At 34.7% G+C, this 14,677-nt stretch overlaps 1 protein-coding gene across 1 annotated transcript; it reads left to right on the top strand.

Moving 5' to 3' along the window:
* Positions 1-7,555: 7,555 nt before the first annotated feature.
* Positions 7,556-14,677, top strand: LOC132565346 (uncharacterized). The gene is made up of 3 exons (XM_060229994.1): positions 7,556-7,790; positions 9,312-9,470; positions 13,989-14,677. Exons 1-3 carry the CDS (start codon positions 7,556-7,558, stop codon positions 14,675-14,677), a joined length of 1,083 nt encoding a protein of 360 aa, XP_060085977.1.

Raw genomic sequence — 14,677 nt, 5'->3', positions numbered from 1 at the left:
TTTCGGAGAAAAAATGTTTTGTGAAATATTTGAATCTCATGAGTGATAATCTTGTGTGATAATCTTGTATTCACATTTTCACTTTGTAGTGACTTCACATTTTTCTAGTCAAAAATGAGAATGTGCCATGAGTTCTTTTTTTAATTAGTGTTAATATGATAGACTTACACATGTCACATATATTGCATTTAATATGCTAGGTACTAGTAACTTCCTGTTGGGATTGTTGATTTTCAAAACAAAGGTTAAGAAATCATGCAACTCAATTGTGTGAGTAGTGTGATTATTTGGTTTAAAACCAAGTAGACATCACTTTGAGATTTTGTTGTCTGTATTTATATAAGTATGGTTTCTTATATGTACTTATGTCAGGATTAATAAATATGAAAAGGGAATTAAAATAGTGAAAGAAGAGTCACAACTATACAAATGTTACACATCTTTATTTAGGAATATGTACTCTTTTTACTGTAATTGTTTGAACTTTCAGTAGTGTGAAAGTACCTCATTATGATAAACACCTGTATGTACATTTTTTGTTTGTTTTTTATGAGGTGTATAACCACACTTTACTGCCATTATGTACTCCATGGTGTAATTTTCTGGTATAAAACCAATTACTGAAATGGCAATGCTTTTTCAATTTTTACATGATATTAAATGAATTTTTGTGTATTTAGTATCTACATGTACAATATGTACAATCATTAGCAAACACAAAACATATTACTTTAAATATACAGTATTGTATATGGACATTGTATTAACCATTCAAGGTTTTTGAATCTTGGCTCGGGTTTCACTGCACCGTTTTGAATAGTTATAAAACACAGAAGTAAACATGATAAAGTCTTGAGCATGTCTGTAAACATTCCAAATTCAGATTTACGCAGTAAATGAATATTTATGCCCTATTCAATTTGCAAATGAACTATTTATCAAGTATAAATGCCAGGTATAGTTCGGTATATGTAGAAATCTGTTGAATATTTTAAACAGAATCTTGTATAGTGCAGATACTGATGCCTGAGGTATCTGATTCACTGTTTGAATTACCTATACTTAATTACCTATACTAGTAATACTGATACAGTGTTTAGGGATATTTTAACAAGGTAACTAAAATACACATAAACACATTTACTAAACACGTTATTGCCTAAAAATTTCAACATGTTTCATTTTCAAGAAGAAATCAGATAAGCCACAAAGAATTATTCTATCATCAGTTCAAGCATTATGTTTAATAGTTATGTATTGTTTTCAATGAGGCACTATTCCTGCTCTGATAATTAAATGGTGCTGTGAAAATAGGTTGGCTGGATACTTGATTAGAATAATCAAATTTTATTCAAGAATGGATCCTTCATATTTTCAGATTTTTTTTCTTCTACTGCCACAAAAATAATATTTATGATTTATGATAATAATGCTGAAAATAAAAATCACTGAAAGGTCATTAGATTTAAAGACCTATACCAAGGTAATAGATTTCCTTTTTCTGATCTTAAAATTCTGAATAATTTGACAAATTAGGTATATAGATGTTATTGGAATAAAAAAATAACTTTATAAATTTGGAAAAAAAATGAAAATTATGAATCGTTATGCATTTTAGGGGAATAGAAATTGCACATCAGTGTAGAAAAGAAATCATTTTTAACATATTTGAGTTTTTACACAAATTGAATAAAAAAAAATTTAATTTTATTCTACCATTGTCTTTCTTAAACACTGCTGTGTGCTTTTAAAAAAAAGGTGGATAAATTGGCTGGGAGATGGTATTTCTTGCTGCTTGATATTTATTTTTTACTGTTACCTTTATGTTTACAGGGTCATCTGCATCAAAATCATCTTCCAAATTATCAAACATTACCATGAAATGCTGTTATGTTTCATAAAAACACCAATACCATTATGTTTTGTAAAAGCCATGATTGTTAAACCATGCTACAGACTAGGGTTGTCACAAAATACAGTCGTGGATCGCAAAACACATTGAAAACTTCTGGCGCACGTTGTTTATACATGATTATTCAGACATCCTCTAGATTCATGGTAGTACGTGATTATTCGGACATCCTCAAAATTTTGGTTAGTAGGCAGTTATTTGAACATCCTTGTAAGAATATTTGTCAGCAGAAGCAACCTTATTTAGACATTCAACTACTCTACATTACCTGATATGAATCATTATAAGGAATAGTTTTCATCATAGCATGCTTTTGAAATTTCTCAAAAATTTGTGTTAGATACAAACATTCGATGTTAAAATTTAGTTCTTAGAATGAGTACTTAGTTTTTTGTACTGGAAGAAGCTTTATCTGGTATATTAAAAAAAGCTAATACAATTGAAATGAAACTATTTTAAACTGACTTACCGTTCAACATAATGCATTGATCACATTAGGTAGGTTGTAAGGAAACACTGAAGGTCACTTAAGACAAGTTGATTTTGTGATTTTCAATATTCAACTCACTTTCCGGCATTGATAAGTATGTGTTTTCTGATCCCTCATTGATATAACACATAAATGTAGAGTATGAATACTCCTACGCAGCATACATTTCTGTTTTCATTTTCACTCCAAATGGAATGTTTTATTGAGTATGGATGCATTTTAGGGTTGTTATATATTTTTGTTATATTGTTGACTTTATTGTTGTTGGTTATAAAAAAGATATTTGTGTGTAAGTTTACAGTCATCACTGATGATATAGGTGATGAAAGGTATGTCCTCACATCATACATGATAGTTACTTATCTAACTCTGGTCAGTTTTAGTTAGTTATGATCTAGAATGGTCATAGTAGAGATCAGGTTGTGGAAGAAATACCACAACTTTCAAAACTTTTTTAAACGAGAAGGTACTGATACTGATGTTTCAGTCTCCTTTACAATAACGACTATTTTAAATGCTATTTTTACCAAATTCAGATGAGTGTGAAAATTCGTTTCAATGACATTGTGTTACAGTAGAGGTAATAGATTATGGTACACATTTAACTCGGGTCATGATAAGAGTTTTCCCGTACAAAATCATTTCCATTCATATTATCCCGAATTACAGAAATATTATCAGTGAGACATGTCCTCATATAGAATCCTCATTGCAATTTATATTAGGACTTTTTAGGCAAACTTCTATGTTATGTTACAGGCATTCTTAACATGTTAGAAATTGGATATCAAACATCTTCATTAAATTAGAATACAGCAATCAGCCTCTTTTATCAGCCTCTTTTATCAGCCCATAACAATGTTTCTGAGGAGATAGACTATTTACTAGTTGCAGTATACTATACAAGCCCTCGTCCCCCAGAAACATTGCCACAGGGCCCCGTGTCGTTAATGATATAGGATACATTTACACATGTCCTTTATGTGCTAGAATAGGGTGCATGTGTCTTAAACATGCTAGACTATGGTAGCTTTTACTCCAGGGTTTTAGAAATATGGTTATATGGTTCCTAAACCGGCTTGTTTTAGCATTGTGGAAGGTAGGCTACATTGCACTTGAATTGGGAAGTAGGTGTCCTAGGTTTTTTGGTGTTTTTTTGGAATAGCAGGGCATTTATTACATCCTTAATGCTCAGGGATAAGAAAGTATGTTCATATATCTATATTCCTGATAAGTAAATATAGTGTAACATGTATCCTTGTCATGGAATGGAGCTTTGAACATTGTATAAATATTGTTTGTTTAAATTATTTATCAATCTCAACCAATGCATGTACGACCTTAGCCTCATAGACTGAGGAAAATGTCTAGTCAAAGTCAAATATTCAAATCAATTTTCTTTCAAAACAGTTTTCTAAATCAGGAATATATATGTTAAGTGTATGTAATAATCGATGCAGGATTTAATTATGCTAATTATAAATGTCATGTACAATTCTGGTACATATGTTGTTCACCAAACTGAAATCTATATTTTTAGGTTTCTGACATGTGTCATAAACTCATTGATATTCTGATTTGTGTATTATGGTAATTATGGAAAAAAGTTTCTATTTACGTGTAGATTTCAAAACTACATCACAGTTGGTATTTAGAAATCACAAATTGGTAGTAAAATTATAGCTCTGAATACCTACCAAAGTGGAAGTTTCACTCTGATTCCATAATCTTTTCACCTAGCCACACTTTATTTATATGTAACTGGTACGTGTTGCCTGATGTCTATAAGAAACGTTTCAAATGCCCAAATAAAGAAATAAATAAAACCCTATAAGTGATTATTTTTGTTTCCACAGTGTTTCCATGCACCAATTTTATCAGCTCCAAATAACAGTGGTTTTTTGGGAATTTTGACGGACTTGCCTCTGATGTATTAAGTGGAAATTCAGGCTAAACCAGATTTACTCTGTCTACATGGACACGGAAAAAACGAAATTCATTGGACAATGATTGTATTTAGGCAATTATTACAGAGTGACCGTCACAAGAAGCTGAGATTCAGACACACACCATAAATTAATTATAGAGGGCTTATATTTAAACTGTTTTACAGTGTGTACACAGGTTGTAATTAGATATCAAATACATGGAATTCTACATGTTACCCAGGTTTGAAAAGTCGTTCAGTACCTGTAAGATTTTAACAACAGGATGGATGCTAGTATACTTTGGCATGACTAACACGATGTACGAGTAACCTCCCTTTAACTTTCACAAGATGTACGAGTAGTCTCCCTTCTACCATCACAAGAAAAAGATGTAGACGTTTATGTATGGAAATCCGAATGATCTTTGTCTTCTATGATGTTTGCCAGTAGGTTTACACGCATACTGACGTCACTGGTTTGAGCACGGTCTCCGTGTATGAAGCACTTTTTTTAACATCCCTATTTGAGGTGGGCATACTATTTTATCTCTCCTTTCTTGAAGGAAAACTTGCCCAGCACGTTTACCAAATTCGTATTATTGAACCAGAGACATACATATGTCTCTGATAGAACTATGTTTCTTATCAAAACAAACTCCGACTTTCCTACCAATACTGTAACAATTGTGTTATATTTCCACTGTATATTGAAGATTCTTATTTATGTACTATGAGTGTCTACATGAAATCATTTTGTAGATCTACCACGGACTTAAATGTGTATAGAAAAAGTCGACTTTGTACGGCACCCGCACATCGTCTCGATGAAATAACGATAATATTTTACAATGATAATAACAATGAAATTAAATACAATACAACGCAAAAATTTCCATTCATAAAGTAATTTTTATTGGCGCATTTACTTGCATCCAGCTAAATGTATATATATATATATATATATATCAAACTTCTCTCGAAGACTAAACAAAAATGAGTAGAACTTCTTTGATGAAATTGCTTGATATATGCAAATTAATTTTTTAAAACATTCAGTAACAAGAAGATAATAATATAAATCAAATTCTTCATCGTCAGAAAAAAAATTAGAAAAAAAACAAAAACAAACAAAAAAACGAAACAAAAGAAAGTACAGTCGCGTATACATTTTGCGTGTTCTTAGGTTAAAATTGTTACGTCTACCAACTGCGAAAGTCGAGACAATGTGCCCTTGACACAAATTCTAATCTAGTGACTTTTCATAAAGATTACACATCTTTGTGAGGCACACCTTTCGTAAGGTTCGTTAAAAGGTTCACATGCTGTTTTGCCTTGTATAGTTAGATCCGCTCCAGTGAACAAATATAAAGTGTCAATACGCCATTTTGAATGCTTTCCCACGCCGACAAGGAAGCGAGCAGACGACATGTAGCAGGACGGGGGTAGATCTGGGCTATCCGAGTGGTCAAGATTGCATTACGTGAGTCCAACGAGCTCCAACATAGACTATGAGATTGTCATGACAGACGGACACTAAACACAGGTACAGTCTGAATCAGACGTCAGCTGGAATCGATCTATTTCCTGACTGACGTTTAAAATTCAATTTCATTGTAAATCTGTATTGAACTATCGTTTAGATTTATATGTATACTGAAAAGAACATGGTATTTAATTGTCATTAACATTGAAACGTGGTTAGCTATTTCGACAAGGTGTTGCTGTTTTTAAATGGTATATATTGCATAAATTTACATGTACACATTACATACAAACCAGGGTATGTCGTAGATAGAAGGTATATAAATTAACTACACTAGCTACACGTTTCCATACCAAACAAGAACCGTTAATCTATTATCGTCAAATTGTTATGAGGACGTTGAAGGATTTGAAATCAATTTGAGCAGCAACTATCGTATGAAATGTAAGAATATTTTGTAAGCCACTCGATATAATTAATAAAACCTAGCAAATGCATCCGAAACCCCTTGTTGCAGATTCACGGTTCACTAGAATTACATGCACTAAATAGCTATATATAGCGCAGCCCTTTGTATGAGGCGACACTTTGTAAAAAGTGCGTTCAGTTTATGACAGGTTACATGAAACCACAAAGTCCTGCTAACATCTTTAAGAACACATTTTGGTGTTTTCTTGCCTCCTTTGGAAGCGTACCCGAAAATGTTTTAGGGTTCATGCATCACTGACAAGTGTAGCGTTACTGTATTTAATTATTTATCATTAGTTTTAACAAGCTTTAACAGAATATCACTGCAGTCATTACGGCTCACCTACAGATCGTCTGTACTGATACCCAATCCGTTGGTGAAAATGATACAATTGGTCGCCTGTAGTCTTCTGAATAATGCATGTAATACAGAACGTAAAATTACAATACAGAAGTTAGAATGAATTGTAACAATGTGCATCCGTGATTTCCCACTATAACACATTTAAATTTTCTTATCTAGAAATGGATGTAAACCTTATTCATTTTACAACAATTGCGAAACAAGCTATCAACTTACATGGAACACTCTTGTTGGCACGGATGAAGCGTGCGGGGCTCTTATGACAAGAATGTTTAAGTAGCTCAAGATTTGACGGTCAAAAATGTCACGTCGCAGCTTCGACAAAAATAATAGTTGAATATCCCACTAGATGTTGTCAACTTGATTCTGTATCAACATATCAGTAGAAGTAGCTCCCGGAAGATTGCTGCTCGGATTAGCGCCATCTTGTTACAGCAGTCATTCGTCCACTTCTAAACAGAATCTTGTCAACGTTGTATTTCTTTTCCAATCATTCAACGATTTATGTCAGAGATTTCAGCATTGCAAGAACCAAAAATCTGCTTATCGCCCATGCCACTCAACTGCTCTTTGTCAAGTACACGTTTGTGTTTGGTATCCGTTATAATGGCATTTTGTCAAGCATCTTTGCTGTACCAATGATACGTTTTTGAATCTGAATTCTGGACAGAAAGTAACAAGGAATCTCTGATGACTGAACTTCGGTGTTAGGATTTGTTTAAATGTTTAGAAAAACATCTGGAAACTAGTATCGCTTTTCTGTAGATGAAATCGTGATTGATCTGTTCTTCAAACTTCATAACATCATTTGCACTTCTCAGTTTGATGAGAAGCTTATATAAGATGACTCTAACTTATAACATGTTATAATCTGTGGATTTCAGGTCCAGGTGATTAATTTAACTGTCATGATGCTACAACTTTACCGGAATCCGAGCCTGTGGTCGGTGCTTGCTCTCTGCGCATACGCACTGAACCTGTTGTTCCACGTGATTGCATTCTGCTCCGATCATTGGGCAACATGTATATACATGGGCAAGCACACCTGGTTCGGACTATGGCAGGGATGCTGGACTGACGACATCACCAAAGAAACCAAGTGTTCGGACAGTATTTTCCAACACCCTTCGTTCAATTCAGGTAAACGCACGTGCTTTAGACCCAATATCGAGTGACTTATATGCACCTTTAGACAGAGTTACTACATTTTCAAATCTGAAATTTAAACGATGAAAATTAGCGATTTGAACTGACAACTATAGTGAAGTTTGCAAAAAAAAAAGGTTAAAGAAATGTAATTCCGATAGGTCAAGTTTTGCTGGTGTTTTAAGTAGTGAATAGAAAATCCCTTAATTTAAGCAATCTTCCTTAATGGTTTGACGGCACGGTTCAAGCACTTCGATCTACCTTCTTGAAGACGATACATGATGATGCGAGGGCTGATCGATAAGTTGTGAGCCTCATATTGAAGGATTTGACTTTTGGCGGACATAATGCATTATTTTTTTAACATAACCCCCTTCGGTATCTATACACTTTTGTCAGCTACGTTTAAGAACCCCAATGCCACTCTTGAAAAAATCCTTTTCTTGACTGTTCAGAAAGTCCTCCACTGCATGTATGACGTCACCATCTGACCAAAAGTGGGTACCGCATAGGGCCTTTTTCAATTTGGAAATAGATGAAAGTCTGATGGAACGAGATCAGGCGAACTAATCGAATGCTTAGTCAGTAAGATACAACAATCGTTCAAAGTCATCAATGATTACATGTCAAATGTTGCCAAAATGATGATTTTAGATACATCTTCAGCTTTACACATTAACAATTTTCGAACCCATGCCGTCATAATCATCAATCGGTTATATCATAAAAAAATGGGGCAGGATGGACAGTGTATCTGACATCAATACAGGACCACAATTTGTGAAATAAAGAAAATAAGTGTCAGTATTTCAACCCTAATACCGTCAAATGAAAGCAGATAGCCCAAACCTTTACTTACAGTCGAATCTTTTAAGTTTTACCTCCGATGTATTGAAATGCTGCTTTATTTTTCATAAAACAAAATCTCTGTTTTTTAATTTATAAATATGTTTGCAACTTACTTTAAGTGTGTGTTTGAGGACGGATATCCGTATTATCAGAGATAAAAGTTCTGCTTAGACTGAATTATGAAAATATTAATTCTCTTATTTTGTTGATCTTTTAGAAGATATTTTCACAAAACAACATTCCTTTTAGGAATCCTTTATTCACCATTCCAAATTAAAATGCCGTATATTGAGCAAGTTACCACATTAATGCATAAACGTAAACGTTTTCACTCTATACAGGAGAATAGTGGCAATTTGATCTAGCTCATTTGGTTTTATGGATCATGGAAAAGAAAACGAAATGTGTACCAATCCACGCGTAAACTCCCTTAATATCAATTTGAAATAAAGTGTGAGCCAAACTCTTTCCAAAGGTTGAACATATTTAGTTAAAAAAAGATTAGAGAGGGAAAAATTATCTAATTCATTATGAAATTGTAATCGATATTCACCTTTTCGCAAAACAGTTTTAGCTTGAAAATTTAAGAAAGGTAATGTCTGAACCCGCATTATACACCATGAACAACATTTAAAACATTTAAAACATAACATCTCAATATTTCTATTGCAGAGACAGGTTGGCATAAAGGTGCACAAGTTTTGATGACTATTTCCCTCATCTCGTTGTTATTCACGGAAGTCATCCTCATTGGCTACGCATGTGTAGTGAAACTGGAATCATACAAGCCACGTATGATTGGAATGTTGATCGGACTGTCTATTTCAGAAGGTTGGTTTAAACTTTAAGCATCGGAATGGATATGTTTTGTGATTTTGGAGACTAGGACTAACAGTATTTCCAATACGACAGCAATCTGATAAAACATTACGTGTAACTAATATGTAGTTGTGTAACAAATCATGTCCTCAGATTCTTACCGCGATATTCTGGTTCTTGTTCTCGTTAGATAACTTGTTTGCTTGGTAGCACCTGAAAAAATCTCACCCTTCAAGAACACCTGTTCCTATTGTCCTTGCACTCTGTCAGATGTCTCTGTGTATAGGTTTCTTTTGTCCATATTTCGCTCGATTTTGTTAACGTTGCTCGCTGTTTTGTGACAAAGATAGTACAAACTATACATAGCCAACGATATTCCAGTCCAAGAGTTCGGGTCATGTAAAATCTAAGATGTGATAATTGCTTAGTCCTCACCTGCTTCAAGTGTTATTGTTGATACTATGCTATTCACAGTTAATAAGGTGTTAATCATACCAATATTGCGCTACTTGTGACCAGACTTCATTTTAATGATGTGTATTGTTAGACTTCATTGTCATGGAGGTTTCGGTTGTTTTTGTGATATAACTTCAAACAACCATACTAATAAGTCAAACCTATGTAGAGACCACATATGGGAAATGATAAGCCAAACATATATAAATAAAACCTAATTGGATGATTTTCATGCTTAATCAGTAGAAAGTGTTTCACCAGGGAAGTGTTGACAGGTTATTGAGAAATTTGGTGAGCCATTAGATTCGGGAGATCTTTGAGAAAAAAACGCTACATGTTTCGACCTAGTATAAAGGTATTAAGTATCAATATTTTGCTAGTTAATATCAGCATAGAGTTCGCAAGGAGGAAACAAAGCTTCGCAGTTAGTTTGTTAAGTCTTTCACACCTGCCTTCCACTAAATGCCGATACGAGAACAACGACCAGCTACCGAGCTGTCATGGTATCTAACTGACCCATGTCTCAGAGAGTGCAAGAGTGATTACTCCTAAATCAAATAGAACAGTAACTTTTCCTCCCAAACGGGTTGTATTCAATGACTGCTGTCGAAAGATGTCATCGTATTGCTTATGTTTCAGTGTATAGCAAAGGACATGTGAAAATGTGAAGGATATGTGAAATTTAGCAGATTCATCCTGCTTAAATCCGCAAAATCTTTCCAGATTGCCGTCAATAGTCTTAGGGTTCTCCACATCCTCCGAAAATTCCATCGGACCTTGTGAAGTAACAAAACGTCATCTGTATTCTAGAGCAGAAAGTGTATCAGCTGGATGTGTAAATTCTATTTGCTGTAAAGAGTTCTTGACAATGTCTCTGTACCTTATCGACGTCAGATTGTCTCTCGGCTAGGTAAAGACCTCACATGTGTTGCGGATCTTTGTTTCCATCTGCATTTTCCAACGGTTATGCCCGTTTGATGAGTCGCAGCATGATTTGTAATCCCTGTTATCAAACATGTAACATCAATTCTTGTAATCTAAAGTAATTTCAAAACATCACTTAAAATGGACAACTTCATGTTCATTCAGTATTGACACAGTGGTAAGAATCACTCCGTATGGCACACTTATTCCGCCATCATTTGACGTTCAGTCGGTGAAGTAGGAAAATTGACTTAATGATTAAATTCAGAACATGAGGTACACCAACCACATAATTTCATCAATTTGGTCAAAGAAAAACAATTTTGAACCGGTACAAGTCTTAAAATATCGAGATAAAAAGGGTGATAAATACTTGACCCACTGTCTGTTGTATGTTCCAGGGGCCTTCACGCTGGTCAGTTTGGTGCTTTACCGACACGAAGCTCTCGCGAACCATTTGTACAGTGGCGTTATGTTCGGTTATGCCTTTGTTTGCGGGGTGTTTTCCGTGATTTGTAATATAACATTACTGGTGTGTTTATGGAAAGATAGTGGATGGAAACCAACATGGCAATGTGTAGAAAACAAACATAAAGAATTTATAACAAATGATGGCCTTGTTGATGACGCCTCATCCAAAGATGGCCAGTATTGTACGTCCTCGCCAGGAAGATTATACGTTATATAGATTTTTTAAGAATGAAAACAGAATTGTTATTCACTCACTGTTGGAATGTTGATTAAGCTCCACTCTCTCTGACAGCATGGATAGAATAAAAACAATGGTAAATCTGTGAGGCTAAACTATAGATATGTCTAGGATGTATTGAACATGAAATAAAAATGACATAATTCTAGTAATACTACTGACAAACTTCCATATGTACAGAGATAAGACAAAAAACTTTCTTCACTTTTTAAAGGAGTTCAAATATTACTACACAATTGAATAAAGTATACATGGGAATATGCCATCCCCAATTTTTTAAAGATGATGGTCACATTTAAGAAATGTGTCTAGCAGCCTTTTCAAACATCGAATACATTTTTAAAAAAACGTTCTTTTGAGAGTGAATATGTCGACATTGAAATTGAGGCTGTGAATGTCTGGTGTTGTCTCTTCAAATTTGGACGAGGTTATCGTTATATTGGGAACAGACCTATAACACGTCGAACTTCTTGCCGCAGTAGGTTTTACACTAGGGAAATCATCACTGTTATCATACAGATTGGTGGAAAGCTGTCCATGTTGGTTTCGTTGTAGGAAAGTAAGAAGCTAATTTAAAAGAGTGTATAGTTTCCTTGATTTCCAATTCTGGTGGCTGTATACGATGGACATAGTCAATAAATATCCCGTTATTTAAACATGAGACCACATCACCCTATCTTAGAGTAAAATTTGAAGCCTTTGGCAATGTCACTGTAACCTGTTTTAATAAGCTTTTCGATTAATTCAACCTCACATTAGAACAAAAACGGCCAAGAGGGCGACACAGTTTGTCTCCACGTCTGGTCCAATTTTCTATTGGAAGATCTCATTTCTCAAATTAAAAAAAAAAAACTATTGTCAACCGTCGTCTCAGATAATCAGCAGTGAAGAAAAGTAGTCCATTGGTATATAGTAATAACCCTTGCAGAGAAAATCATATCAGTCCAACACATGTTCATCATATGTAGAACACGATGTTCTTGAGATAGGTACAATAATGTATAGCACAGTGTGTTGATTCAAATGTTAAGATTTCTAAAAAAAAAAAAGGAAAGAACAAAATTTGAAACGCTGACTTTTAGTATCGTCTGCTTCTCAAGATGAAATATAAGTATGGCCTTGACTTCGCTATCAATCAGGTCGGACTTCCATCGCTAAGTCTGAAGAGAGATACACAGGAGTAATTGACATTTCGAAAGGTATCTCCTGAGTAGGAAAATGATTGAAAAAGAGAAAGACCAATAAACTCGTATATATTGAAGGAGATAGTCGTGCATCTACCTTAATATTCTGTATTAGTGACTTAATTGATTTGACCTTTCCGGACAATGCTTAGAGTTACTGTTATATCTAAATTGTCGTTAAGAGTATTTATAATTTCTTTTTGTTTATGATATTTAATTTGCTTCACATGATCTACCAACTGAACTCCTGGTCTTTTTCTCCCTTTTGGGAGGCGCTTTCATTTTATATTCATATTTTGTTCAAGTTTCATCGAAGTTGTGTTTGATTTAGGATCACATTAGCATGTCGATGTTTTCTTTGTATTGCTTGTTATTCTGTGTACTGTGTCTTGTTAAATAGACAATCCATTAAAACATGTTGATAGTAATTTCTTTTTCGTTTATTTTAGCACTGAACTGTCTACTTATGACAGTCATTGTCGTTATAAATGACAGTTTTGCAGACAACACGCCAAATGCTACATTGACTATATTTACATTTCAATCTATGACGGTCACGTATCGGATGGCATTTATCATATCATAAAGCACACGTCTGTCTGGTTAGTTTCTGTAGTAACATTGACGTACAGATGTAAGTGTGTTAATGTAGTCTACAAGTGTGTCCACCAATAGTAAAAAAAAAATTCAGTGCTTTTAGTCACACAACGGGATCCGGAGGACAATATAGGTTTTTGCGTTGTGTTCGTTCATCCTCTTCTACACAATTCATCATTGGATATACTTCTAGGGATATGGATTCACCTAGGTGAAATGGCGTGTCGCGTATCAAAAGTAGGTCACTCTGACATTTTGACCTTTGACCTACATCAATACAAAATTTGTCCGATCCTTTTTTCTACGCTACTAATCACATGAACTTATAATTTGGGATAATATTGGGGTTATTTGGGATATGTATTCACCTTGGTGAGGAGATGTGTCATAGGTCAATATAGGTCACTGTGGCCTACATTTTGACATTTAACATCAAAGAAAAAGTTTGTCTGTTCTCGAACATTTACGCAACTAGTCACTAGAACTTTATACATTGTACTTGGTTTATGGGTTCACCTTGACCTATCTGATTGTCTTGTTTACAAATGTTCACCGTCCAATGATACATTTTTAAAATTTGAAACGATATTCAATCATGTTGTTATTATAAAAGCACACACGTATACGATAAAAGTTAATGCTTTTTACTTTTTATTTCAGTATTTATAACCGGCATTGTAATCATGATGGTAGGGACAGAGGTGATGTTGTTGGAGAGTGGACATATGTCCTGGGGCTATGGAATAAAATGTACCTGCCTGGTTTTAACTTTAATTACGTTATCACTGGTGTACAAAGACAGGTATCATTTCTTCGGAAGTCGCGCCGATTTGGTGACACAAAGTGAAAAGGCCAGCGACAAGAACGACTTTGACAATCCTGCATTCACCGATAAGAATTCGAACGATTTTTCCGGTTCCTTGATGGCGTCCTCTACGAAACTCTCATCAAGTGGTCTGGGAACTTTGGATAGAGATTCTCGAAGTTTTTCTTGTTCTGATATATTCACAGTAACGCCTGGTGTCAGTTTCCTTCAGGAACCGTCAGAGAAGTCGAGGGGTCGTTTTGGTGGATCGGCAGATAACGTTGCTAGGACAAGTGATTTCCACAATTTGAGACAGAGTGGAATAGCAAGTTCGCGGGATAGACCGGACGGCACTTTCCCTGTTAGTCTTTCACAGGAACCAACCTGTAGAATTTCCTTTGACAGTCTAACAATAAAAACCAAATCTGTAAATATGAGTCCGGATCCAAATAACATCCACCATGAAGCGACTGTTCACCAGCAACAAAAGAAGGGTAGCTGTTCGCGCTTACCTTCCAGTAGCTCAATCGAAAGTGAAGTGTGA

Source organism: Ylistrum balloti, unplaced genomic scaffold (assembly GCF_031769215.1).
Source record: "Ylistrum balloti isolate Yb309-2 unplaced genomic scaffold, AGI_CSIRO_Ybal_v1 Utg369716, whole genome shotgun sequence".
In the NCBI taxonomy this organism is placed as follows: domain Eukaryota; kingdom Metazoa; phylum Mollusca; class Bivalvia; order Pectinida; family Pectinidae; genus Ylistrum; species Ylistrum balloti.
The sequence above is the reverse complement of the archived record's forward strand: the minus strand, read 5'-3'. Positions and strand labels throughout refer to the sequence as shown.

What these genes read in the sequence shown, in the direction of transcription:
- LOC132565346 (XM_060229994.1), top strand. Translation starts at nt 7,556, where the DNA reads ATGCTACAACTTTACCGGAATCCGAGCCTGTGGTCGGTGCTTGCTCTC. An exon ending in TTCGTTCAATTCAGGTAAAC is followed by an intron (nt 7,791 to 9,311) that starts GCACGTGCTTTA and finishes TTTCTATTGCAG; the next exon opens with AGACAGGTTGGCATAAAGGT. An exon ending in CGGACTGTCTATTTCAGAAG is followed by an intron (nt 9,471 to 13,988) that starts GTTGGTTTAAAC and finishes TTTTTATTTCAG; the next exon opens with TATTTATAACCGGCATTGTA.